Source organism: Miniopterus schreibersii (assembly GCF_964146895.1).
Source record: "Miniopterus schreibersii genome assembly, chromosome: X".
Taxonomy (NCBI): domain Eukaryota; kingdom Metazoa; phylum Chordata; class Mammalia; order Chiroptera; family Miniopteridae; genus Miniopterus; species Miniopterus schreibersii.
The window spans coordinates 57,347,295-57,372,749 of record NC_138104.1 but is presented as its reverse complement, the minus strand read 5'-3'; the positions used below and the strand labels follow the sequence as shown (position 1 = coordinate 57,372,749).

Below are 25,455 nucleotides of genomic sequence, written 5' to 3'. Positions count from 1 at the left end.
CAAAGTGATCACCCCTATAAGTTTAGTACTTACCTGACATCCCAAGTAGTTATTACAATTTTGACTATATTCCCTGTGCTGTGCTTTACACCTCCATGGCTGTTTTTGTAACTGGCAATTTGTACTACTCAACCCCTTTCACAAATTTTTCACCCATTCCCCCAGCCTCCTCTGATCTGGTGACCATCAATTTGTTCTCTGTGTCTATGAGTTTGTTTGTTCTGTTCATTTATTTTGTTTTTTAGATTACACAAATAAGTGAGATCATATGCTACTTGTCTTTCTCTGTCATACTGATTTCACTTAGCATAATACCCTCTAGGTCCAGCAATGTTGTCACAAATGGTAAGATTTCATTCCTTTTTAATGGCCGAGTACTATTCCATTTTAGATCTATACCACATCTTTATCCAATCGTCTATTGATGGACACTTAGGCTGCTTCCATGTCTTGGCTATTGTAAATAGTGCTGCAGTGAACATAGGGGTACATATATATTAACAAGTTAGTGTTTTGTATTTCTTCTGAAAAATACCCAGAAGTGGAATTGCTGAGTAATATGGTAGTTCTATTTAAAAGTTTTTGAGGAACCTCCATACTGTTTTTCTAACGGCTGTGCACCAATTTTTTTTTAAAATATCTTTATTGATCTCAGAGAGAGAAAAGGAGAGAGAGAGAGAGAGAGAAACACCAATGATGAGAGTCATTGATCGGCTGCCTCCTGCACGCCCCTGACTGGGGATCAAGCCCACAACCTGGGCATGTGCCCTGACCGAGAATCAAACCCCGATCGCCTGGATCCTAGGTCGACGCTCAACCACTGAGCCACGCCCGGCTGAGCTGTGCACCAATTTGTAATCCCACCAACAGTGCATGGGGGTTCCCATTTTCTCCACATCCTTGCCAACACTTGTTTGTTGATTTATTGATGATAACCATTCTTACAGGTGTGAGGTGATATCTCATTGTGGTTTTAATTTGCATTTCCCTAGTGATTAGTGATGTTTAGCATCTTTTTATGTTTGTTGGTCATCTGTATTTTCTCTTTGGAGAAATACCTGTTCAGGTCCTCTGCCTGTTTTTCAATTGGATTGCTTCCTTTTTGAGGTGTTAAGTTGTATGAGTTCCTTACATATTTTAGGTATTAATTTCTTATTGGGTGTATCATTGGCAAATATCTTCTCTCATTCATTAGGTTGTCTTTTTGTTTGTTGATGGTTTTCTTCTCTATGTAAAAACTTTTGGTTTGATATGGTCCCATTTGTTTATTTTTTTCCTTTGTTTCCCTCGCTTGAGGAGCTGTATTCCCAAAAATATTGCCAAGAGCAATGTCAAAGGGTTTACTGCATATGTTTTTCTTTAGGAATTTTATTGTTTTGGAACTTAACATTTAAGTCTTTAATCCATTTTGAGTTTATTCTTGTATTTTGTATGAGAAAGTGGTCTAGTTTCATTTTTCTTATGTATCTGTTCAGTTCCCCCAAAACCATATTTTAAAGAGACTTTCTTTACTCTATTCTTGCCTCCTTTGTTAAAGATTACTTGACCATATAGGCATGGGTTTATTTTAAATTATTTGTTCTGTTTCTGTGAAACATGCCATTGGTATTTTCATAAGGATTGCATTGACTCTGTAGGATGCTTTGGGAAGTATGGGCATTTTAATAATGTTAATTGTTCCTATCCACAAATATGGTATATGCTTCAATTTATTTGTATATTCTTCAGTACCTTTCTTCAATGACACAGTTTTATGAGAATAGGTTCTTTACCTCCTAGGTTAAATTTATTCCTAGGTATTTATTGTTTTTGATGCAATTGTAAATGGGATTGTCTTCTTAATTTCTCCTACTGGTAGTTTGTTATTGGTGCATGAAAATGCAACTGATTTCTGAATATTAATTTTGTATCCTGCAACTTTATTGAATTCATTTATCAATTTTAATAGTTTTTTGGTGGACTCTTTAGGGATCTGTCTATATAGGATCATGTCATCTGAAAACTGACAGTTTTACTTCTTCCTTTTCAATTCAGATGCCTTTATTTATTTACTTTCTTTTCTGATTGCTATGGCTAGGACTTCCAATACTATATTGAATAAAAGTGGTGAAACTGGGCATCCTTGTCTTGTTCTTGATCTTAAAGAAAAAGCTTGCAGCTTTTCATCATTGAGTATGATGTTATCTCTGGTTTTGTCATATATGGCATTTGTTATGTTGAAGTATGTTCACTCTATTCCCACTTTGCATCTATTGATGTGATCATATGATTTTTATCTTTTTTTTAAGCGGTGTATCACATTAATTGATTTGTGGTATTCAACCAACTTTGTGTCCTGGGAATAAATCCAACTTGATCATGGGCTCTTATCTTTTTAACGGATTTTTGAATTCAGTTGCTAATATTCTGTCAAGGATTTTTGCATCTGTGTTCATCAGGGATCGTGGCCCATAATTTTTATATTTTTATTTTTTTTGTAGTGTCTTTGTCTGTTTTTTCTATTAGGGTAATGCTGGCCTTATAAAATTTGGGAGGCGCCATCCCTCCTCTGGAATAGTTTGAGAAGCATAGGTGTTGAAAATGTTTAATAAAATTCACATCTGAAGTCATCTAGTCCAGGGTTTTTTTTGTTGGGAGTTTTTTGATTACTGACTTGATTTTGTTAGTAGTTATTGGTACATTCAGATTTTCTGTTTCTTCTGAATTCAGTCTTGGAAGATTATATGTTTCTAGGAATTTATCCATTTCTTCCAGGTTATCCAATTTGTTGGCATATAATTGGTTGTAATATTTTCTTATAATCCCCTTGTAGTTCTGTGGTGTTGGTTACTTCTCTTTTATTCCTTTTAAAAAAAAACCTGTTTATTCCAGGTAAAGGAATACTTGTCATGCTTTTTTATTGTAAAATAAAACACAGGTACAGAAAAACACAAAACGTAAATATATAGACTGCTGAATTATTATGAGGTAAACATCCTTGTAGTCACCACCCAGGTCAACAACTAAAACTCTGCCAGCCAGCCCATAAGTCTTTCCATGTGCCTCTTCCCAATCATAGTCCCCTAAGTCCCCCAAGTCCCCCCCAAAAGTAACCATTTAGCCTGTCTTTTATATAATCACTTTTACTAGTTTCTTTATAGTTTACCTCACTTATACATCTTGCCCATTTATTTGGTTCTTCTCTTTTTCATGATGAGTCTGTTCAAAGGTACATCAATATTGTTCATCTTTTCAAAGAACCCAGTGGTTAGAGCGTCAGCCCGCGGACTGAATGATCCTAGGTTCAATTGCGGCCAAGGACACGTACCTCAGTTGTAGGCTTAATCCCTGGCCCAGTTGGAGAGCATGCAGGGAGGCAACCAATTGATGTGTCTCTCACATCAATATTTCTCTCCCTCCCCCTTCCACTCTCCCTGAAAAGTAATGGAAAAAATATCCTCCGGTGAAGATTTAAAAAACACCCCAAAAAACCAGCTCTTGGTTTTATTGATCTTTTGTATTGTTTTTATGTTTTTAGACTATTTTGTTTATTTCCACTCTGATCTTTATTATTTCCTTCCATTACTCACTTTGGCCTTTGTTCTTTTTCTGGTTTCTTTAAGTATAAGGTTAGATTGTTTGAGGTTTTTCTTGTTTCTTGAAGGAGGCCTGTATTGGTATGAATTTCCCTCATAGAATTGCTTTGGCTGTGTCCCATAGATTTTTGGGGGTTTCTTGTGTTTTCATTTTCATTTGATTTGCGGTATCTTCTGATTTTTGCCTTGATCTCATTGTTAACCCATTCATTGTTTGAGTAGCGTGTTATTTAGCCTTGACATGTTTGTGTTTTTCACTTTTCTTGTGATTTTGAGTTTCATACCATTGTGATCACAGAAGATGCTTGATATGATTTTAATCTTCTTAAATGTATTGAGATTTTTTTTATGGCCTAACATCGTTTATCCTGGAAAATGTTTCATATTCACTTGAAAAAAATTTACAGGGTATCCCCCAAAAATGTATACACACTTTAACATCTGATAGCTCAATTTTGAAAATGTGTTTTCATAAACAATGCCTTTATATTTACTCACAGTGTGTGCATACATTTTTAGGGGGATACCCTATATATTCTGTTGCTTTGGGGTGAAGTGTCCTGAAAATAACAATTATGTTCATTTGGTCTAATGTGTCATTTTCTGTCTGCATGATCTATCCATTGATGTCAATGGGGTGTTAAAGTCTCCTACTAATACTGTATTACTGTCAATCTTTCCCTTTATTTTCATCAATGTTTGCTTTATATATATATAGGCCCTTCTTTGTTGGGTGCATAGATGTTTATGAGTTCTTTCCTGTTGTTGGATTGATCTGTTTGTCATTATGAAATGGCTTTTTTGTGTCTTGTTACAGACCTTGTTTTAAAGTCTACTTTGTCTGTTATAAGTTTTGTTATCCCAGTTTTTTTTATTCATTTCAATTTGCATGAATAATTTTATTACATCTTTTTTATTTATGATTTGTGGGGGGGTCCCTTTTTTAAAAGTTTATTTTATTGTTGAGACTATTACAGATTTGCCTCATTTTCCTCTCTATGCCCCCCTCCACCCATTTCCTGCCTATCCCAGGCTTTCACCTGGCTATTGTCTGTGTCCATGGGGTATGCTTAATTTGTACTTGTAGATCCCTTCACCTTTTTAACCCATTCCCCCAGTGCCCCTCCCATCTAGCAACTGTCAGAATGTTCTCTATCTATGAGTCTGTTTCTGTTCTGCTTGTTCGTTTATTTTGATTTTTAGATTTCATTGTTGATATTTTTTATATATTTTTTCTTCGTTTTCTTAAAGAATTCCCTTTAACATTTCATGTAATACTGGTTTGGTGGTGATGAACTCTAGCTTTTTCTTGTCTGGGAAGCTCTTTATCTGACCTTCAATTCGAAATGATAGCTTTGCTGGGTAGAGTAATCTTGGTTGTAGTTCGTTGCTTTTCATCACTTTGAATATTTCTTGCCAATCCCTCTGGCCTGCAAAGTTTCCCTTGAGAAATCTCCCTTGTAGGTAACTAATTGCTTTTCTCTTGCTGCTTTTAAGATTCTCTCTTTGTCTTTAACCTTTGGCATTTTAATTATGATGTGTCTTGGTGCTGGCCTCTTTGGGCTCATCTTGTTTGGGACACTCTGTGCTTCTTGGACTTGTGTATCAATTTCCTTAATCATATAAGGGAAGTTTTCTGTCATTTTTTCAAATACAGTTTCAGTTTTTTGCTCCCTCTCTTCTCTGGCATTCCTGATGTGAATGTTGATATGCTTGAAGTTGTCCCAGAGGCTCCTTATACTATGTTCATATTTTTGGATTATTTTTTCTTTTTACTGTTCTGATTGGTTGTTTTTGCTTCCTTATATTCCAGATTCTTTTTTAAAATTTATTTTTGTTGTTGAAAGGATTACAGATGTCCCCCTTTTCCCCCCATTGATACCCTCCACCCTGTACCCCTCTTCCCAGGCCTTCACCACACTATTGTCTGTGTCCATGGGTTATGCATATATGCATATAAGTTTTTAGGTTAATCTCTCTCCACCCTCTCCCCTGCTTTCCCTCTGAGATTCGTCAGTCTGTTCCATGCTTCTGTGCCTCTGGATCTGTTTTGTTCATCAGTTTATTTTGTTCATTAGATACCACGTATGAGTAAGATCATGTGATACTTGTCTTTCTCTGCCTGGCTTATTTCGCTTAGCATAATACTCTCCAGGACTCACCATGCTGTCTCAAAGGGTAAGGGATCCTTCTTTTTTACTGATGCACCATATTCCATGGTGTAAATGTCTGAGAAGATGCTTTATATGATTTCAATCTTCTTGAACTTGTAGAGACATGTGGTCTATCTTTGAGAATATGCCATGTGCACTTGAGGAGAATGCATATTCTGCAGCTTTGGGGTGAAATGTTCTGTAAATGTCAATTAAATCCATCTGATCTCGTGTGTCATTTAGAGTCACTGTTTCCTTGACTTTTTTGTCTGGAAGATGTATCCAGTGAAGTCACTGGGGTGTTGAAGTCGCTACTGTGACTGTATTGCTATCAATCTCTCCCTTAAAGTCCTTCATAATTTTTTTATATATTTAAGTGCTTTCATATTGGGTGCATTTATGTTTACCAGGATCATATCCTCTTGTTAGATTGACCCCCTGTATCATGTAGTAACCCTAGTATCATGTAGTAACCTTTATTGTGTCAGTGGGGTGTGAAAGTCCCCTACTATAACTATGGCTCTCAATCTCTCCTTTAAAGTCCTCCAGAAGTTTTTTTTTCTTTTTCTTTTTTTTTCAGCCTGTGTGAGTCTTTTGTTCTGAGGTGGGTCTCTTGTAGATAGCATATATTTGGGTCATGTTTTCTTATCCATTCAGCTACCCTATGTCCTTTGATTGGAGCATTTAACCCATTTACATTTAAGGTGGTTATTGATAGGTATTTAACTATTGCAATTTTATTTCTTTATGCTTGTGGTTCTTCTGTTTTAATTTCTTATTACAGCAGTCTCTTTAACATTTCTTGCAATGCTGGTTGTGTGGTGATAAACTCCTTTAGCCTTTTTTTGTCTGGGAAGGTGTTTATTTCACCATTTATTTTGAATGATAGCCTTGTTGGATAGAGTAGTCTTGGTTTCAGGTTCTTGCTTTTCATTACCTTAGATACTTCATACCATTCCCTTCTGGCCTACAGAGTTTCTAATGAGAAATCAGCTGACAGCCTTTGGGAGTTCCTTTGTGTAGGTAACAGATTGCTTTTCTCTTGCCACCTTTAATATTCTCTCTTTGTCCTGAATTCGTGGCATTTTAATTATGATGTGTCTGGGCATGGGCTTCTTTGGGTTCTTCTTGCTTGGGACTCTCTGTGCCTCCTGAACTTGTGCGACTTTTTTCTTCACTGGGTTAGGGAAGTTTTCTGCCATTATTCCTTCAAACCGGTTCCCTAACCCTTGCTTACTTTCTAGATATTCTGGGATTCCCGTGATGTGACTATTGTTGCTTTCATGTTGTCCCACAGCTCTTTCAAACTCTCCTGTTTTTAAATTGTTTTTTCTTTTTCTCTGATTTTTTTTTCTATCCTGTCTTCTAATTTGTTGATCCAGTCTGCAGCTTCCCTAATTTGATGTTTATTTCTTTCATTTAAAAAAAATTTCTATGTGATTCTTAATTTCTTTCATAGTTTCTCTTTCTTTTCTCATGCTGTTGAGCAACCTTATGATCTGTATTCTGAATTCTATATCTGATAGACTGCTTATCTTCATTTCATTTAGTTCTTCTGGAGAATTCTTTTGTTCTTTCATTTGAGGATAGTTTTTTTGTCTCCCCATTTTGACTGCCTGTTTGGGTTTGTTTCTATGTATTAGTTAGATCTGTTAAGATTCCCAGTCTTTTGGATGGTCTCTGGTGCAGGCCAATGTCAGATGCTGTTTGTGACTGGCCTTGAGTACCCTGTTTGAAGCTTTCCACACTCCACAGCTTGTGAATTTCCTCTGTTGGGGCTGGGTGTGTTTGGACAGGACCAAGATATGCACCAAGGTCTGCCTTTACAAGCCCTGGGTCTAGAAGCAAAGCATGCAAAGACTCAAAGCACCCAGAGGCTGATTGTTATTCAGTCTCTTAATGAGCCTCAGGCTGGAGAACTCCACAGGGTGAGGCGAGAGGTTTTCTAGCAGTGTGGGGCCATTGTTTTCCCCCCAGGCAAAACCTGCTTGGAGGGGAAATGTCTGCCTGAGAACAATGTCCTGTGCAGTGTGGGGGAATGACTTAGCACAGGAATCCAGATGGCTGCCCTCTGAGCTCTACACCCCAGAGCCAGCAATCCTGGACTCTCCTCACACAGCTCTATTCCACTTTGCCCTCTGTCTGGCAGAACCCTAGGTGAGCGGTTGCACATGAAACTTTGTGCATTGACCCTTTAAGAGGGTGCCTCCCTTTCCAGCCTTCTCTCCCTGGCAGACAGAAACCCTGCTGCTTTTCACAGCCATATGTTATGTGGACACCTTTCTCAGTTTTGATGCTCTGAGCTGGGAATCTCAGCTGGGGTTTAGACTGCAGAGTTCTCAGTGAGAATCCCCCACTGCTGAGCTATCCCCCTGGATCTTCACCTGCTGCCTGTGGGAGCCCAGTCAGCCCTCTTGTGCCTCTGCACTTCCTAGTAGTCTCTATGCCATCTCCATTTTTCGTCCTTGGTTATGAGGGTGCTCTCCCGCTCTTCTTCAGTTGCAGTTGATTATTCAGAATGGTTTTTCTATATTTTAGTTGTAATTCCAGTTTGGTCCTGGGAGAGTATTAGTTTAGCTCCACTCAATCTGCTGCCATCTTGCAATCTTGCAATCTCCTTATATTCCAAATTCTTGACTTGACTCTCTGTGTCCTCTATTCTCTGTTGATTCTCTGTAAATTATTTATTTCAGTTAGTGTATCCTTCATTGCTGACTGGACCTTTTTTATTTTGTTGATGTTCTCACTAAGTTTTTTAAAGTTCTCACTAAGTTCCTTGAGCCTCCTGTAACCATTGTTTTGATCTCTGTATCCGGTAGTTTTCTTGCTTCTCTTTCATTTAGTTCTTTTTCTGGAGATTTTCTCTGTTCTTTCATTTTTGACATGTTTCTTTGTCTCCACATTTTGGCTTTTTCCCTGTGTTTCTTTCTATGTATTATGCTGATCTGCTATGTCTCCCGGACTTGGTATAGTGGCCTTGTGTAGTAGGTGTCCTGTGGGGCCCAGTGGCTCAGCCTCCCCAGTCACCTGAGCTGGGCATTCCAGGTTTTCCCCTCTCTGAGCTGTGTGCACTGTCCTGTTGTAGTTGAGCCTTGGTTGATGTTGGCATCACTTGGAGAGATTGACCCCCCAGGCCAATCTGTTGGGAGGATTGGCTGCTGTGCAGGAGCTGACCCTGTGGAGTAGAACTTGCTTCATTGGGGCTTTGGTGCTCACTGAGTCTTCCCTTTGAGTGTGCCACTCGTGGAGGTGGTAGGGATGTAATCAGGTGTGGTCGAAGCTGACCACTGGGTGCACTGGCTCTGGATCCTCCCTGGAGGTGCAAAGTCAGCCACTGCCTGTGGCCACCCAGCATGAGTTACAAATCAATCTCCAGATGGCTGCTACTTGTGTTGGGCTTGAAGGTGCCCAGGAGAGGCCAAGCTATGAATCAATGCAGGCTGCTGCTAGTGCCAGGCCTGAGGCCACTTATTGAGAGGTATGGGACACGTTGGTGCCAGCTGCTGCTTTTTTGAGAGTTTAGGAAAGTCTGAAGCATGAGGCAGGAGAGGCCACAAGTGCATAGAAAAGCCACTGGAAATGGCTTGGATGAGCTTGCAGGTAGGGAGGGGCAGGGTCTGAGGGAATCACCAGGGCAGGGCGAAAGGTGTGAGCCAGGTTGATGGAGATTCAGATATAGTACCCTGCCTGCGGCTCTGTGTGGGGATGGCTCGTCAAAGGAACAGTGACCTCTGCCCGCACTTCTGTCTAGGAGTAAGCTGCCCCTCCAGCTCTAGCCCTGATTTCAGATAAGTCAGTTCCTCTCTGAATGTCCCAGGTTCCTTTCAAGGTGCTGCTCCAGCACTAGAGCTCAGAGGGAGTGAGTCCATGCTGAGGAAGAACTGCCTGGGACCAGCAGCCTCACTCAACCACAGTCCCTGCTGGTTTTTATATCAAGTTCTGGGGACTTCTTTTCCCAGCACTGAAACCCTCGGCTGGGTAGCCTGGTGTGGGGCTGTGACCCCTCACTCCTCGGGGAAACCTCCACAGCCAAGATATCCCTCCTGGTTTTAAAGTGCCACGTGTGTGTGGGACCAGCCAGTTCTGCAATTCTGTGCTGTCCCCCCTCCCCCCTCCTACCAGTCTCTTGTGCTTCTTTAATTCCCTAGTTGTAGGACTTCCATTCAGCTAGATTTCAGGTGGTTCTGAATGATGGTTGTTCTGTATTTTAGTTGTAATTTTGATGTGGTTGTGATTGGCAGGAAGCACTGCGTTTACCTACGCTGCCATCTTGACTGGAACTCTACTTTTTTTTAAATTGTCACTCGAGGACATGCTTTAATTGATTTTTAGAGTGAGAGGACAGGAAAGGGAGAGAGAGAGAAATATTGATGTGAAAGTGAAACATAGTTTGGCTGCCTCCTACATACCCTCTACCGGGGATTGAGCCCACAACCTAGGCATGTGCCCTGACCAGGAATTGAACCAACAACCTTTTGGTGCATGGGATGGCACCCAACCAACTGAGCCACACGGGCCATGGCCACCTCTTTACTTTTAATCTGTGTGTGTCTTTCAATCTGAAGTGGGTCTCTTGTTTAGAGCATATGTATGAGTCTGTCTTTTTTTTTTTTTTAACTCATTCTGCCACCCTATGTTTTTTGATTAGATCATTTATCTGTTTACATTTAAAGTAATTATTGATAGGTATGTAATAGTTGTTGCCGTTTAATTAATTGTTTTCATATTTCAGTTGCAGTTTACATTCAGTATTATATTAGGCAATCATGTACTTTACAAAATGATATTTCAAGTACCCACCTGGCCCTATACATAATTATTACAATATTATGGACTGTATTCCCGATGCTGTAATTTACATCTTTGTGACTTCTGTAACTACCAATTTGTACTTAATGCCTTCACCTTTTTCACCCAGCCCCCTAGTCCCTCCCTTCTGTTCTCTGTATCTGTGCCTGTTTTTATTTTGTTCTTTAGATTCCACATATAAGTGAAATCATAAAGTATTGATCTTTCTCTGACTGACTTATTTCACTTAGTATAATGTGCTCTAGGTCCATCCATGCTGTTGCAAATGGTATATTAATTGTTTTTGAATTGTTTTTATAGTTTTCTGTTCCTTATTCTCCTGCTCTCTTTGATGTTGATGACTATATAGTGTATGTTTGGATTCCTTTCTCTATTTTTTGTATATATCTTAGAGATTTTTGGTTTGTTGTTATCATGTGCCTGATGTATAGCAAGCTGTGTTTAAAGCAGTCTGTTTTTTTAATGTATTTAAATTTTTAAAAAATATATGTTTTTATTGATTTCAGAGAGAGGAAGGGAGAGGGGGAGAGAGAGATAGAAACATCAAAGATGAGAGAGAATCATTGATCGGCTGCCTCTTGCACTCCCCCAACTAGGGATCGAGCCCACAACTTGGGCATGTGCCCCGACCGGGAATCTATCCACGATCTCCCAGATTATAGGTCAGTGCTCAACCTCTGAGCCATGTTGGCCGGGCTAGCAGTCTATATTAAGTTGATGGTTGGGTAATTTCCAACACATTCTAAATTCACTGCAATTTTTACTCACCCCTTCACCTTTTATGCTTTCGTCATTATTTTTTACTACTTTTGTATGTGTGTGTTTATGTGTATCTCTTAATTTATTGCTGTAGCTACACATGATCTTCCTTCTTTTGCCTTTTAACCTTGGTACTAGCTTGGTAATTGGTTGATGCACTGCTTTTATTAAGTGTTTGCCTTTGTCAGTGAGATTTTTTTCTTTTCTGTTTTTTCTTATTTATATTTGATCTCTTATTTCCTACTTAAAGAAGTCCCTTTAACTTTTTTGGTAATACACGTTTAGTGGTGAATTCCTTTAGCTTTTTCTTGTCTGGGAAACACTTCTCTCTCTCCTTTGATTCTAAATGATAGCCTTGCTGGGTAGAGTCGACTTGGTTGTAGGTCTTTTCTTTTAAAAAAAATTTTTTTTTTTTTTTAGTTTTTATCATGTATTTTACTTTCTATTTTTAAAAATTGTTTTTGAATATATTGGGGTGACATTGGTTAATGAATATATAGGTTTCAAGTGTACAGTTCTATAATACATCATCTATATATTGTATTTGTGTGTTCACCACCCAAAGTTGAGTCTCCTTCCATCACTATTTATGCCCCCTTTACACTCTCCTACATTTCTCCACCCCTCTTTTCCTCTGGTAATCACCACACTGATGTCTGTGTCTGTGAGTAATTTTTTTTTTTTGCTTAATTCCTTTATCTATTTTACCCAGGCCCCCTCTCAACAGCCATTAGTCTGTTCTCTGTATCTATGAGTCTGTTTCTATTTTGTTTGTTATTTTTCATTAGATTCCACATATGAGTGAAATCATATGGTACTTATCTTTCTCTGACTGGTTTATTTCACTTACATAACACTCTTCAGGTCCCTCCATGCTGTCACGAAAGGTAAGATTTCCTTCTTTTTTTTTAATGTCTCAATAGTATTTCATTGTGTAAACGTGCCACAGCTTTTTTATTCACTTGTCTACTGATGGACACTTGGGCTGCTTCCAGATCTTGGCTATTGTAAATAATGCTGCAGTGAACATAGGGCTTCATATATTCTTTCAAATCAGTGTTTTGGGTTTCTTCATATATATTTCCAGAGACCCCACGCTCCTCAGAGGAAACCTTTTCAGCTGAGATATCCATCCTGAATCTCAGCTGTTGCCTGTGGAAGCAGGGCCAGCCCTTTTTGTGTCTCTGCCCTTCCTATCAGTCTCACTGTGGCTGCTACTTCTGTAAATCCTTGGTTATAAGACTTCTGTTCAGCTAGTTTCCAGTTGGTTATTCAGGTTGATCTGTATTTTAGTTATAATTCCAGTTTGGTTCTGGGAGGAGGTAAGTGTAACATTTACCTTCTCCTCGGACATCCTGGACAGCTCTCTTTTCATCACTTTGAATATTTCATGCCAATATCTTCTGGACTGCAAAGTTTCTTTTGAGAAATCAGTTAACAGTCTTATGGGAGCTCCCTTGTAGGTAATTAATTTATTTTCTCTTGTTACTTTTAAGATTCTCTCTTTATCTTTAACCCTCAATTTTGGCCACCTCTCTTGTGTTTGTTTCTATGTATGAGGTAGATCTGTTCTGTCTCCTGTTATTGAAAGAATGGCTTTATATAGAAAGTGTCTTGTGGGGCTCAGTCTCACAGTCTTTCACAGTCTTTCTGGCCACTTGAGCTGGGTCCTCCATGGGTGTTTCCTTTGTGGGTTGTGTGTCCCCTCTTGTAGTTATACCTCGATTGGTGCTGGCATGTCAATAGGTGGAGTTGACCCTCAGGCTGACTGGCTGTGAGGGCTGGCCGTGTCTACTGTTGACGAGCTGCTGTGTGGGGGCTCACCCCATGGAGTATAAGTTGCTTTTGCAGGACTCTTATTCTAGCTGAGTCCACCCCTTGGATGTTTTGTTCTGGATCTGGTTGGGTGGGGTTTTAATGCACTCTGAAGCAGGACACTGGGTATGTTGGTTACTGGAGCCTCTTAGAAGGGGCTCTGGTGCAGGCCAAGGACAGCCACCATTGTGCAGGGTTTCAGGCTGCTTGGCAGGTGCTACAATTTATGCCAAGGCCAGCTGCTGCTTGTATGGGGTTTGTGTACCTTGGAGAGAGTCTGTTGTGGGAGTCTAGCACAGCCACCACTTGTGTGGGTTTTGTGGACCTTTGAGTGAGTCTGCAGTATGAGCTGAGGCAGGCCTATGGAGGAACCACTGGAAGAAGCTTGGACCTGGTTAAAAGACTTGGCTGGGGCAGGTTCTCAGGCAACCACCAAGGCAGGATGAACAGTGTTAGCCAGGTTAAAGGAGAGCACAGATTTGGCACCTGCCTCCATTGGGCTGGCTGGGTGGGAGGAGATCAACAAAGGAACAGTGGTACCTGCTAGCTCTTCCATCCCCAGGGAGAGTTGCCCCGACCGCTGCCCCTCCAGCCCACACCCTGAAGATTGTCAATTTAGCTCCTCCTCATATGTCCCTGGTGCTTTTTGAACTGCTACCCTTGCCCTGGAGCTTAGAGTGAGCAAGTTTCTGTGCCAACCCTTTAAGAGCAGCCTGTCTGAGCCTCCCGTAGCCCTATCTATCTGGACACAATCCCTCTGGTTTTCACAGCGAGATGTTATTTGGAGTTCTTATCCCTGGTGTCCTGGGCTGGGGAGCCCAGTGTGGGCCTGGACCCTTAGCTCCTCATTGGGGACCTCCACAGCCAAGATATCCCTCCTATTTCTTAATTGGTACACCATCGGTGTAGGGTCTGTCTGGTCTACGTCTCTGTCCCTTCTACCAGTCATGATGTAGCTTCTTAACATCCTTAGTTATAGGAATTCTGTTCAGCTAGTCTTCATGTAGTTCTCAATGATGGTTGTAGGAGGAAGGAATCTCAGAATTTACCTACTCTGCTATCTTGACTAGAAGTCTGTTGTGCTCATTTTGAATCTTCAAAAGAGTTGTAACTATTTCAGCCATTTTTTATTTCTCCTTCCAGTGTCTAAATAACACCTTATGATCCTTTTAAATTTATGTATTCAAAACCAGGGATGAGCAAGCTTTTTCTTGAAGGGCCAGATGGTTATAATTTTCAGTTTTACAATCCATACTCTCTGTCCCATCTATTCAGCTTTGCCATTGTAGCAGGAAAACACCATAGATGTTACCTAAATGGATGACTGTAGGTGTGTTCCAATAAAATTTGATTGACAAAAAACAGGTAACATGCAAGATTTGGCTCACAGACTGTAGTTGCCAACCCATGGTCTAAACTAACAGCACATGTTGTCTTGCTTATTCACCTGTGCTTAACATTCTTGCAGTGTTGTAGAGGTATAGCCAGGAAGGACTCATTTTATTCCATTACCTTTCAGTCAGCTCATCAGACCAGTTTGCTTACGTAAGGAGTACCTCTGAAGGTTCTAACCTTTGGTATCCATAATTTGTTCTTTCTTTAAAATTAATTTTTAGAGAGAGATTGATTTGTTGCACCACTTATTTGTGCATTCATTAGTTGGTTCTTGTATGTGCCCTGACTGGGGATTGAACCCACAACCTTGGTGTATTGGACAACACTCTAATCAACTGAGCTACTCAGCCAGGACCCTCCATAATTTGTTCTTATTCCTTAGAGCTAAAATGGAGATGATTCTTGGTTGATTTTTCTTTTCTGATTAATATTTGTTTGGGTTTGTTGTTGTTTTTGCTCCTTTGGAGAGGGGAGGGTGGAGGAGAAGAGGAAGCAGATGAGTACAGGTTTACTATTCCTTAATCTTCACTTCCCAATATTCAAAAAAATCGGATAAAAAGTTTTGTTGTTCATTTGTGGCAAATTTATTTGGCAGCACAATTTCCTGAACTACTCTAGTTATGGTCTTTTATTTATCCCATTTAGTGTGAATATTGTGACATCTCGATGCAGAGATACTAATGTGTTTATTTACAGGGAGTTGCTGCTGAGGGTGTAATGTAATACACATGCATTGTACAACTTTTTAAAAATCTGAAATACTCTGAATTCTGAAACACATCTCTTCCTATGGCTTTCAGAGAAGGGATGGTGAACTAGTGTGGTACATTGGGTAGATGCGGATTTAAATCCGGGATTGGTAAACAGTGGCCTGTGGGTCAAATTCAGCCCACTTTCTGCTTTTGTAAATAAAATTTTATTGACACACAACTATACCTACTTGTTTATATATTGTCTATGGTTTCTTTCCAGTGACAAGGGAGAATTGAGCCTAAAGTTAGGACAGAGTCCATGTGGTTGCAAAGCCAAAAATTTTTGGTCTCTGGACCTTTACAAAAAGTCTGCTGACACCTGATCTAGATTAGGCAAATAGAGTTAGGCAAGTGTGAGCTAGTGTTACGTCATGGTGGGAGATTTAAAATTTGAAGTGAAAAATTGCTGTCCTCTACAAAATCACTATCTCAGATTTTGCCAATTAGCATCTTGTTTTGTATCTTCTTACATCAGTCTTCTCTTTCTTTTAACTCTCTTTGGGGACAGCTTAGCAGAACAGGAACCTACAATTCAGTTGATCTAATTCATCTATGTGAAGGAAAGACTAAAGTTCACAGTAGGCTGCTGCTATCTGGGTGAAAAGAGTAGAATGTGGTTGAATTATCAGAGATCTATAGGAACCTTTCTTAAGAAGGGCAGAGCTGCTGTTACTAATTACTATTTTCCCTATTTTAGATTCTGAAGCGTGTTCCCAATAGTGTGCTGTGGCTGTTGCGTTTTCCAGCAGTAGGAGAGCCTAATATTCAACAGTATGCACAAAACATGGGCCTTCCCCAGAACCGTATAATTTTTTCACCTGTTGCTCCTAAAGAGGAACATGTCAGGAGAGGCCAGCTGGCTGATGTCTGCCTGGACACTCCACTCTGTAATGGGCACACCACAGGAATGGATGTCCTGTGGGCTGGAACACCCATGGTGACTATGCCAGGTAAGCTGCTGATAAATCATTGAGCTCTTCCTTGTTCTTTTTAGAATCCCTTTTATGGGAGATAATTCCAGGTGAAATTGTATATACTGCAAGCAACATTTAGGAGAGGATGATAAAAAAAAATTAAGACTTGTTCTGAGCACTTGGCTCCATTGCCCTCATCTGCGTTGTGTGGATACCTAACATAAATAACATTAATAGCCATGTGCTGTTTGCATTCTCATGAGTAATTTCTAAATTTCTTATTACAGGAGAGACTCTTGCTTCTCGAGTTGCTGCTTCCCAGCTCACTTGTTTAGGTTGTCTTGAGCTTATTGCTAAAAATAGACAAGAATATGAAGACATAGCTGTGAAACTGGGAACTGATCTAGAATAGTAAGTAAACTTTTCCATGAACAAATAATATGATAAAGTGAAGGGAATCAGGAAAGTTTAGAGAGACTATAGGTGCTATAAAATGAAATAATAAAATAAGAGTAATATGAAATAGATGAATTAGTTGTGTGGTCTCTGGATGGGAGAAGAACTTTCTAAACTCATAAATGAAGTGATCGATAGGTTTTACTAGGTAAAGATTAAATGGCTGAATGAAAATAAGTCAAAAAATTAAAAGGCAGATAAGAGGGAAAAATCTTTGTTTTTTATGTCAAATATTAATAGCCTGGCTATAATAAAGACTGAAGCACATTTACATTTTAAATCCCTTAATAGGAACATAAACAAGGAAATGACCAGACAACTCACTGAAGTAGAAATAAAATGGTTAATAAGGCAAAGTTTCAAACTCTGAAGTAGAAATGTAAATTAAAATAACATTGAGGCATACCCATTATTTGTCTATAAAATGAGAGATTTTTAATATGACACCCATGATGAGGTAGCATTGAGGTGTGCTGGCCTTTTCATACATTGGTGAGTAAATTGGTACAACCCTTCCTCAAAGTTATAAGATCCTTAAAAAAAAAAAAGCCAGAGCTTTGACCCTAATAATGCCACATCTTCACTATAGCATAAGAAGGAAAAAAAGCATACCTTAAATGCCCCAAATGGGCAGGAAATAGAGGGGTGATGCTTAAATGGTTCTTTATCCATACAATGTAAAAGTGTTTATTAACTGAGGTTTTTCTTTGTGTGTTATGGGTTATTTTTTTCTTTGTGTTTTTTTGAGAAGCAGCATGTTATATAGAAGTTTAAAGAAGCACCCTCTGAGTCAGGTTGCCTGGTTTTGAATCCAGGCTCTCCCACTTACAAGCTTGTGACTTCGGGCAAATTAGTTTCTGTGTGCCTTGGTTTTTCCATCTGCAAAACAGGGATGACTGATAGTACCTACCTTGCAGAGATGTTGTGATGATTAAAAAAGGTGTTCCATGTAAAACACAGCAGTTCTTAGTATGTAGTAAGCATTCAACAGAGGTTAAGTATTTTCATAATTTTCTCCATTGAGCATCATATATATCTCAGGAAAATGAGTGAAAATTTTGAGCTCTGGCATTAAAAAAGCCTAAGACTCGTGTCCATCATCCCAGATATAACTACAGCAAATTTAGTGTCCTTTTTTTTTTTTTTTAGTTTTTGGAACTTAGTTTATTTCATACAATATTTTTCCTCAGTATTTTGTAATGAAAACTATTAGTTTTATAATAAACACTTATATACCTGCTGTCAAGATTCTACCACTAAATTTACTATGCTTGCTATCTGTCCATCTATTTATTCCTCTATCCATACAGCAGTCCATCTTATTTGATACATTTTGAAGTAAATTGCAGATATCAGTACTCTTCTCCCTAAGTACTTCAGAATATGTCATTAGAGTTTCGTGTTTAATGTTTCTTATTTTTTCTTTAGAGGCAGGATATACAAATACAGTGGAATACACAAGTCTTAAATTAGTTTTGAGAAATACCTTTATAACCCATACCTCTAATGAGATATAGAAAACTACCATCACTCCAGAAAGTTCTTTCATGCCTCTTCTCATTCAGTCCCCTCAGATGACCCACTACTCTGAAATTTTTCCCCACCATAAACTAATTTTACCTTATTACAAATGGAACCATACAGTATCCATTCTTAAAGGCTTCTTTCACTCAGCCTAATTTTTTTTTAATCTTTTATTTTAATCCTCACCCAAGGATATTTTTTTTCATTGCTTTTTAGAGAGAGTGGAAGGGGGAGAGAGAAACACTGATGTGAGAGAGGCACATCAATTGGTTGCCTCCTGCATGCACCCCGACCAGCGCTGGGGAATCAAGCCTGCAACTGAGGTGCACGCCCTTTGCCGGAATCGAACCCAGGACCCTTCAGTCCATGGGCCGATGCTCTAACCACTGATCCAAGCTGGCTAGGGCTCAGCCTAATGTTTTGAGATTCATCCATGTTGTTGGCTTGTGTCAGTATTCATTGTATGGATGTACCACAGTTTATTCTCATTGTTGACATACAGAACTTAAAAAAAACATTAATATGGTTATGGTTGGGTTGAGGCCAACAGAGATAGATATGCACCAGCCATTTCACTAGTTTCGTCACAACGAACATTAAAGCCATTTTTAATTTTTTTCATTTTGTTTTTGTTGGTTCTTAAAAAAATTTTAAATTACAGTTTACGTTTAGTATTATGTATGTGCCTTAGCTATTGTAAATGGTGCTTCAGTGAACATCTTTGCATGGCTAGGTGTGTCTATATCTCTGATTATTTCTTTTGAATATATTTTAAAGTGTTTTTGATTGCCAGAGGGTTATGAACATTTAAAGTTCTTAATATACACATTACTAAATTGCTTACCAAAAGGGTGAGCAGTTTACATTCTAACCAGTGGTATGTAGGAGTAGACATGTGTCATATTTTAAAGGTAAAAATGAGATGTAATAGAGAAAGCATGGTATCTCTTGTATATACTTGTTTAAGAAAGAACTAAATTTTTTCAGAGGATGTGAACTCGATTATAAGTATTAGCATTATGTTAGATGTGACCCTTCCCTTTTTCAGCACTGAGGGAAGGTGAAGTTTCATCCTGTATTTTGCCAAAGATGGATAGGTATTTAGATAGGCTAGTTCTGAGTTTCTGCTGTTTGTAAACTTGGCTCCCTCTCTCTCTCTTCTTAAATTACTCAGCCTGAAGAAAATTCGTGGCAAAGTCTGGAAGCAGAGAATATCTAGCCCTCTGTTCAACACCAAGCAGTACACAATGGAACTAGAGCGGCTCTATCTACAGATGTGGGAGCATTATGCAGCTGGCAACAAACCCGATCACATGATTAAGCCTGCCGAAGTCACTGAGTCAGCCTAAATAAAGACTGCACAGGAGAATTACCCCTCTCTCTACCTGAGCCTCAACCTTCAGGGGAAAAGGAACTAGATAATATACTTTTACTTATCTGTATAGTATCATATTGCAGATGGGTGACATAATGATAATAGAATAGCACAGCCAGAGTTGCTTTGTGCATGATAGGAAGAGACACAAGAAATGGGAAACTGCTGTTCTACAAGGAATCTCCGTAGAATTTTGCGGCAACCAGGTGGTGCATAGATCTGGAAGGTCTGCTCTCCCTTGGTCTTCCATGGGATGGTTAGTGTAGAGGGGAGATCTAGATTGTCCAGCTGTTTTGTGACTCCAATGCTTGATTGAGTCTTCTGAATTAATTTTTTCTTTATATTTTGGGTATTGGAGCTTTTAAAAATGTTTGGTTTCAGGTGATTTTATTCATGTGAAGTGTATATGATTCTCTTGAGATAAGGTTTTAAACTAAAATGTTGCTCCTTGTTTTAGTTTCCGAACTCTACAGATTAATGGGAACTTTGCTGGTGTAGTCTTTTTATAGGTTTTATAAACCACTTGAGCCTATATCAGTCATTTTTGAGTGTCTGATCTGATGGTCGGAGCTATCAGTGCTTTCTTGATTTAGATGATGATTCAGAATTTTTTTCTGGTCCATTTCCTTTCTCTCCCCCTACTTTAAAATTTCTCCTGTAATTCAGCTAACAAAACCAAGTCTGATTCAAAACATCCCAGAGTGTTTCTCTAAAATACATCATCTAGTGCCAAATGAAAATTCTTAGGAATGATTATTAATTATGAAGGGCACAGTTGTGATACTATCATTGATGATAATACTGATTTTTTTTTTGGCCTAGTTTGATCTATTTCACCAGTGTTTTACCTTTGACTGCCCCTCTATGCTGCTTCCTGAAGTGATAGTGTGTGATAAGATTTTTACCTTCCTTTCTAAGTTTTTTTTTTTTTTTTAAGTGAGTCCTGTTCTTCCTATTTCTGTCAGCAGAAATGGAATCCCAGGTAAGTATAAGTATTCAAATATTTGATCACTAAGTTAAAGTTATTGTGAATACATTAAATAACTTTCATCAAAAACATGTTATAGGTAAAAAGCTCTGAAGGACCAGCTATGTATATGAATAATTATTTTTCAGACCTTCTAGGGTATTGTATAATAACTGTCTTCTGGACTTGGTCTTGAAGTCTGTGTGGATTCAGCCGTAGTAGTAGCAAACTGTACTGCTATTTGGTTTGGAGTTACAAATTAGACTTTAGGCCACCTGGAGCTTGAGTTCTTGGTATTAAAAAACCATAGGAATAAAATTATTGAATTTCAGCAAATGATGGAGGACTTGAGGCTTAAACAAATCAACATATGAGTATATGTTTTTGTCTTGCTGTACTGCACTTATGCTATCCAGTAACAGTAACAGATAATTTTTTTTGTCTGCTAGTAGTGTTCTAGATTATAGTGTCTTTCCAAAGCACTAAGGCAGTGTTCCTATTCTGTAGTTGCAGCTGATGCCTGAATGTATCCTAGCTGACAAATTATTGATTAATAAGAACTTGAATTTCTGAAAGTCTTACTGTTAACCAAAATCTGAGCAAGAAGTCTCAAATATAATTTTTAGCCAGAATTACATGTGAATGAACTGTGTATCTTTTAACATTGTAAATCAAGGAACATCAGTTTAGGGATTTCTTAATTTATTTTTTACCTGATTGAAATATTAAAGGTTGCCAGCATGGTTGCAGATAAACTGATGTTTGAAATTCACCAAACTACTTAATGTGGAATAGGATGATATACTTCTAGTGCCCTCAAGGCTGTGTGACCTTAGAGCCATTTTACATAGCACATCATTCCCCCTGTAGGGATGAACTTTTTCCTGGCACGAAAAGTAGCCGCTCTGGTTAAAGCTTTGCTTATTGTAACAGGCTTTGGTTTCCAGGTAACATGTCTATGGAAGACTTAATTATGAATAGAGATATAGAGATTACTGGAAACTAATTGTTGTTTTCTATTATGCTCTGCTTTATCAAAAAAGTAAAACATTTAATTTGTGCTACAGAAATCAGATGTTGTCTTGTGATCTTTAAAATAATAAATGAATGATTTGCCCTTAATATGGCTGATGTGGTTTGTGTTCTGTTAGATTGAGTGTTCGACAGAATAATTTGGTCATCTAATGATGAAGCCTACATTTGAACAGCTCCAAACGACCAGATTTCCATAGGGCAACTATGATATTAAGATGATTTTGTTTTCTCAGCCAAGTGTGATGGAGGGGTGGGGTTGGCACATGATCCTTTAAGATGACAGACCCTGCATCACCCAGCACACCCATTCATGCTTGTTCCTGTTTTGCTTAGGACTGCTGTGGCTTTACTACCCTTGTGGTCTCATTCTTTATGTGGACTATGTGGTATGAGAGAGGGACCAAAACAATGCATCAGGGACCAGGACAGGCTGCTAGCTGCCTGTTTTCTCAGAGAGGAGAATCTTTTTCAATAAAATTTCAGGTAATTTACCTCACAACTTCTGTGGATTGTGACCCTCAAAGCCCTAATGCAGATTAGTTTGTTTCCTAAAAGATAGTGGGGGAAGAAGAAAGGTGTGCAGTAGCCTACTCATAAAAGTTCTTACTCCCACTCTCTTCTTTGTTAGGAATCTGCATCAGTTATTAAAGGAATTGCATGTGCACCTTGAATAAACTTGTGTAACTTAAGATTTGATTCCAATCTTAACCCAGTTGTTAACTTGAAGCACATGGCTCTTATTAAGTATAGCTAACATTCAGGTTCTTTGCCCAAACCTCTGGGACACACACTTCTATAACCACATCCCCATTTTTATAGAAGAGGCTTGTAAAGAGGTAAACTTCTAAGTTTGTTACAGAGATTATAATGATAAGTGTCTTTTATCCAATTCCCTATCAACTCAAAGTACCTTTATAGACAGAGGTGGACAAAAGTAGGTTTACAGTTGTAAGTACTTGAAACAGTTTATTCTTGTATTATTATTTATTATTGTATTTTTCATATGAACAACTGTAAACCTAATTTGCCCACCCCTGTATGTAGACAGTTTGGTGCTTAAGAGTTTAGATTTTGGAACTAGTGCTTCTGGAGTTTAATCCCTGCTCTACCACTTTCTAGCCATGTAAGTGATGGCTGTGAAGTGAGAGTGCCAACACTGCCTACTTTTTAAAGTGTTGTAAAGGATTAAATCTACATAAAACACTTGGAACAGTGTCTAGCATGAAATAAACTCAGTGTTATTAATATTTTTAAATGCAGGGATGTGTTATTTGTATTCTGTTGGCCAAATGGTTAAATGAAATGTACAGGTGTCTCCCAGGGAAACAAGCACAATCTAGAAAACATTTGCTTTTCCCGTTTGTTTTCCTTGGTGTGTTTGAAGCCAAAAAGCTTCAAGTAACCAATCCCTCGAAGGGTTTTGGAAGCAGACATCAGTGTTGCCAAGCACTTTTGGGTTGCTGCTTTGCTCTTATCTAGGGGTCTAGGTGCCCTCCCCCGCAGCTTGGAGTACTTTGGAAGGCAGGGAAACAGCTTTAGAAGTTTGGGCTTTTCAAGCAAGGAACGAACAGGGAACAGGGCTCACTTACCTAAGTTTTCACAAGGATGGAACTTTGGAAGGATTCAACTAAATTTTTTCCTGTCACCCAAAAAATTAATTTGGGGATTGCCAAACCACAAACTCTGCAGGAAATGGTGCGCTCAGGACAGATAAGCAATACCCCCTGGAAGTGATAGGCTTGATTCCAGAAGTACTACGAGGCCGGGCGCCAAATTTCAGTTCATAGCCGCGAAGTTTAAATCTGCCTCACAACCAGGCTGTGATAGGTGGGTACAAGGAGGGCTGTGATAGGTGGGTCCAGGGAGGGTGGGAACATGTCCTATCCTACCTTCTGCTGAGCCGGGACTCTATAAAAGCTGATTCGTGCCTGCCGGTGAACCTCATAGTTTCTCAGGATCTCACCCTCAAACCAAGGTGGGAGCTGGGTAGCATTTGGCCACTCCAGAGGTGGCAGAAGCAGGTAGGCTACTGAAGGGGTTGAGGTGAGTATTGAAGAGGGCACAGTCTAGAAAGCTCATCCTAGTTGAGCAGACTTAATTCAGGACGCCATACGCCGTGGACACTGATTGTCCATGAACCTTGGGACTGAGATTCTGGTAAAATATTTTGCCACTTTTCAGAAAGGAAGAAAGGATTTTTGTTGCTAGTGATATTAACTCTGCTAAATCAAAGATGGGAAAGGGAGAGGCATGGAGGTTGCAGTGGGAGCATGAGGGAGTAAAGGTCTGGGAGATGGCCTGAGGTTGTGGAGAAGGTCTTGGGCTGAATGATGGAAGAATGGGGAATGAGGTTGATTGGGAAGCAGGGTAGAGAGTGCGTGGGTGGGTGATACCTGATCTGTGGAAGGCTGGCTGGTTAAAGTGGGAATAGGGGGCGAAAGTGGGGGCAGGTGGGGAGGGAATCGATGCTTCATTTGGGGGCAAGAGGCGGGTGTAGGGGGGAAATGAGGAGTCAAGGCCTGGTGCAAGACGCTGAAGGCGGAAAGCCGGAGTGGGGCGAGGGGTGTAGGCCTGCTGGAAGAAGACATCCTGAGAAGGGGTGGAAGGGGGGGCAGCAGGGGCATGGGGGTGAGGGGGTGAGTGGTGCAGTTGAGGCCTGATTGGCTGGAGGTGGGAGTGGGAGTGGGGGGAGGGGTGTAGGCCTTCGGCTGTGTGACCTGACGAGAAGAGGCGAGAGTGGGGGCAGGGGGTATGGGGGGGTTGAGTGGAGGAGTCGAGGCTTGATTGGCTGGAGGCAGGTGTGGTGGGCGAGGTGTAGTCCTGCTGGAAGAAGACATCCTAAGGATAAGGGGAGGGTGAGTGGAGGAGTCAAGACCTGATTGGCTGCAGGTGGGAAGCCGAAGGGGGGAGAGGGATGTAGGCCTGCCTGTATAAGACCTGAGGAGAAGAGGTGGGAGAGGGAGCAGTGTGTGTGTGGGGGGGGCGGCGGGTGAGTTGAGGAGTCGAGGCCCAATTGGCTGGAGGCTGGAAGCAGGAGTGGGGGGAAGGCTTTAGACCTGCCTGTATAAGACTTGAGGAGAAGAAGTGGGAGAGGGAGCAGTGTGTGTGGGGGGGCGGGTGAGTTGAGGAGTCGAGGCCCGATTGGCTGGAGGCTGGAGGCGGGAGTGGGGGGAAGGCTTTAGACTTGCCTGTATAAGACCTGAGGAGAAGAGGTGGGAGGGGAATCAGCGGGGGGGTGGGGCCTGGGGGGGCCAGGTGAGTGGAGGAGTGGAAGCCTGATTGGCTGGAGGTGGAAGCGAGAGTGGGGGGAGGGGTTTAGGCCTGCTGGTGTAAGACCTGAGGAGGAGAGGGGGTTTGAGTGGAAGAGTCGAGGCCTTATTGGCTGCAGGTGGGAAGCGGAAGTGGGAGGAGGGCTTTGCGCCTGCTAGTGTAAGACCTCCCGAAGGGAAGCTGCTGTAAGATCTGAGGAGAGGTGAGGGGTATGAGCAGGGTGGGTGTGAGTGGAGAAGTGGAGGCCTGATTGGCTGGAGGTGGAAGCAGGAATGGGCGTAGGGCTGTCTGTGTAAGACCTCCTGAGGTGAAGAGGTGGGAGGGAGGGCAAGGGGGATGGGAGGGTGAGTGGAGGAATGGAAGCTGATTGGCTCTAGGCGGGAAGCGGGAGTGAGGGAGGGGTATAGGCCTGTGGGTGTGAGACCTGAGGAGAAGAGGCTGTAAGATCTCTTGAGAAGAGGTGGGAGGGTTGGCATGGCGGGGTAGTGAGTAGAGGAGTTGAGGCCTGATTGCCTGGAGGCTGGAATCGGGAATGTGGGGAGGAATCTAGTCCTGCCAGTGTAAGACCTCCCAAGGAAGAGAAGCGGGATCATGGGCGGGGCGAGTGGAGGAGTCAAGGCCTGAGTAGTGCAAGACTGGTTGGGGCAGAAGGCAGG

The 25,455-nt window shown here is 40.4% G+C and overlaps 1 protein-coding gene across 2 annotated transcripts in view; it reads left to right on the top strand.

Annotated features, from left to right (window-relative positions):
• OGT (O-linked N-acetylglucosamine (GlcNAc) transferase) overlaps window positions 1–21,619 on the top strand; it is a 56,379-nt gene extending 34,760 nt beyond the window's left edge. For both annotated transcript variants that reach the window (XM_081125494.1, XM_081125495.1), the window contains exons 20-22: window positions 15,956–16,208; window positions 16,460–16,583; window positions 19,327–21,619. In XM_081125494.1, the coding sequence (XP_080981620.1) occupies window positions 15,956–16,208; window positions 16,460–16,583; window positions 19,327–19,501 (552 nt within the window). In that variant the 3' untranslated portion in view covers window positions 19,502–21,619. The remainder of the gene's footprint in view (window positions 1–15,955; window positions 16,209–16,459; window positions 16,584–19,326) is intronic.
• Window positions 21,620–25,455: the final 3,836 nt, after the last annotated feature.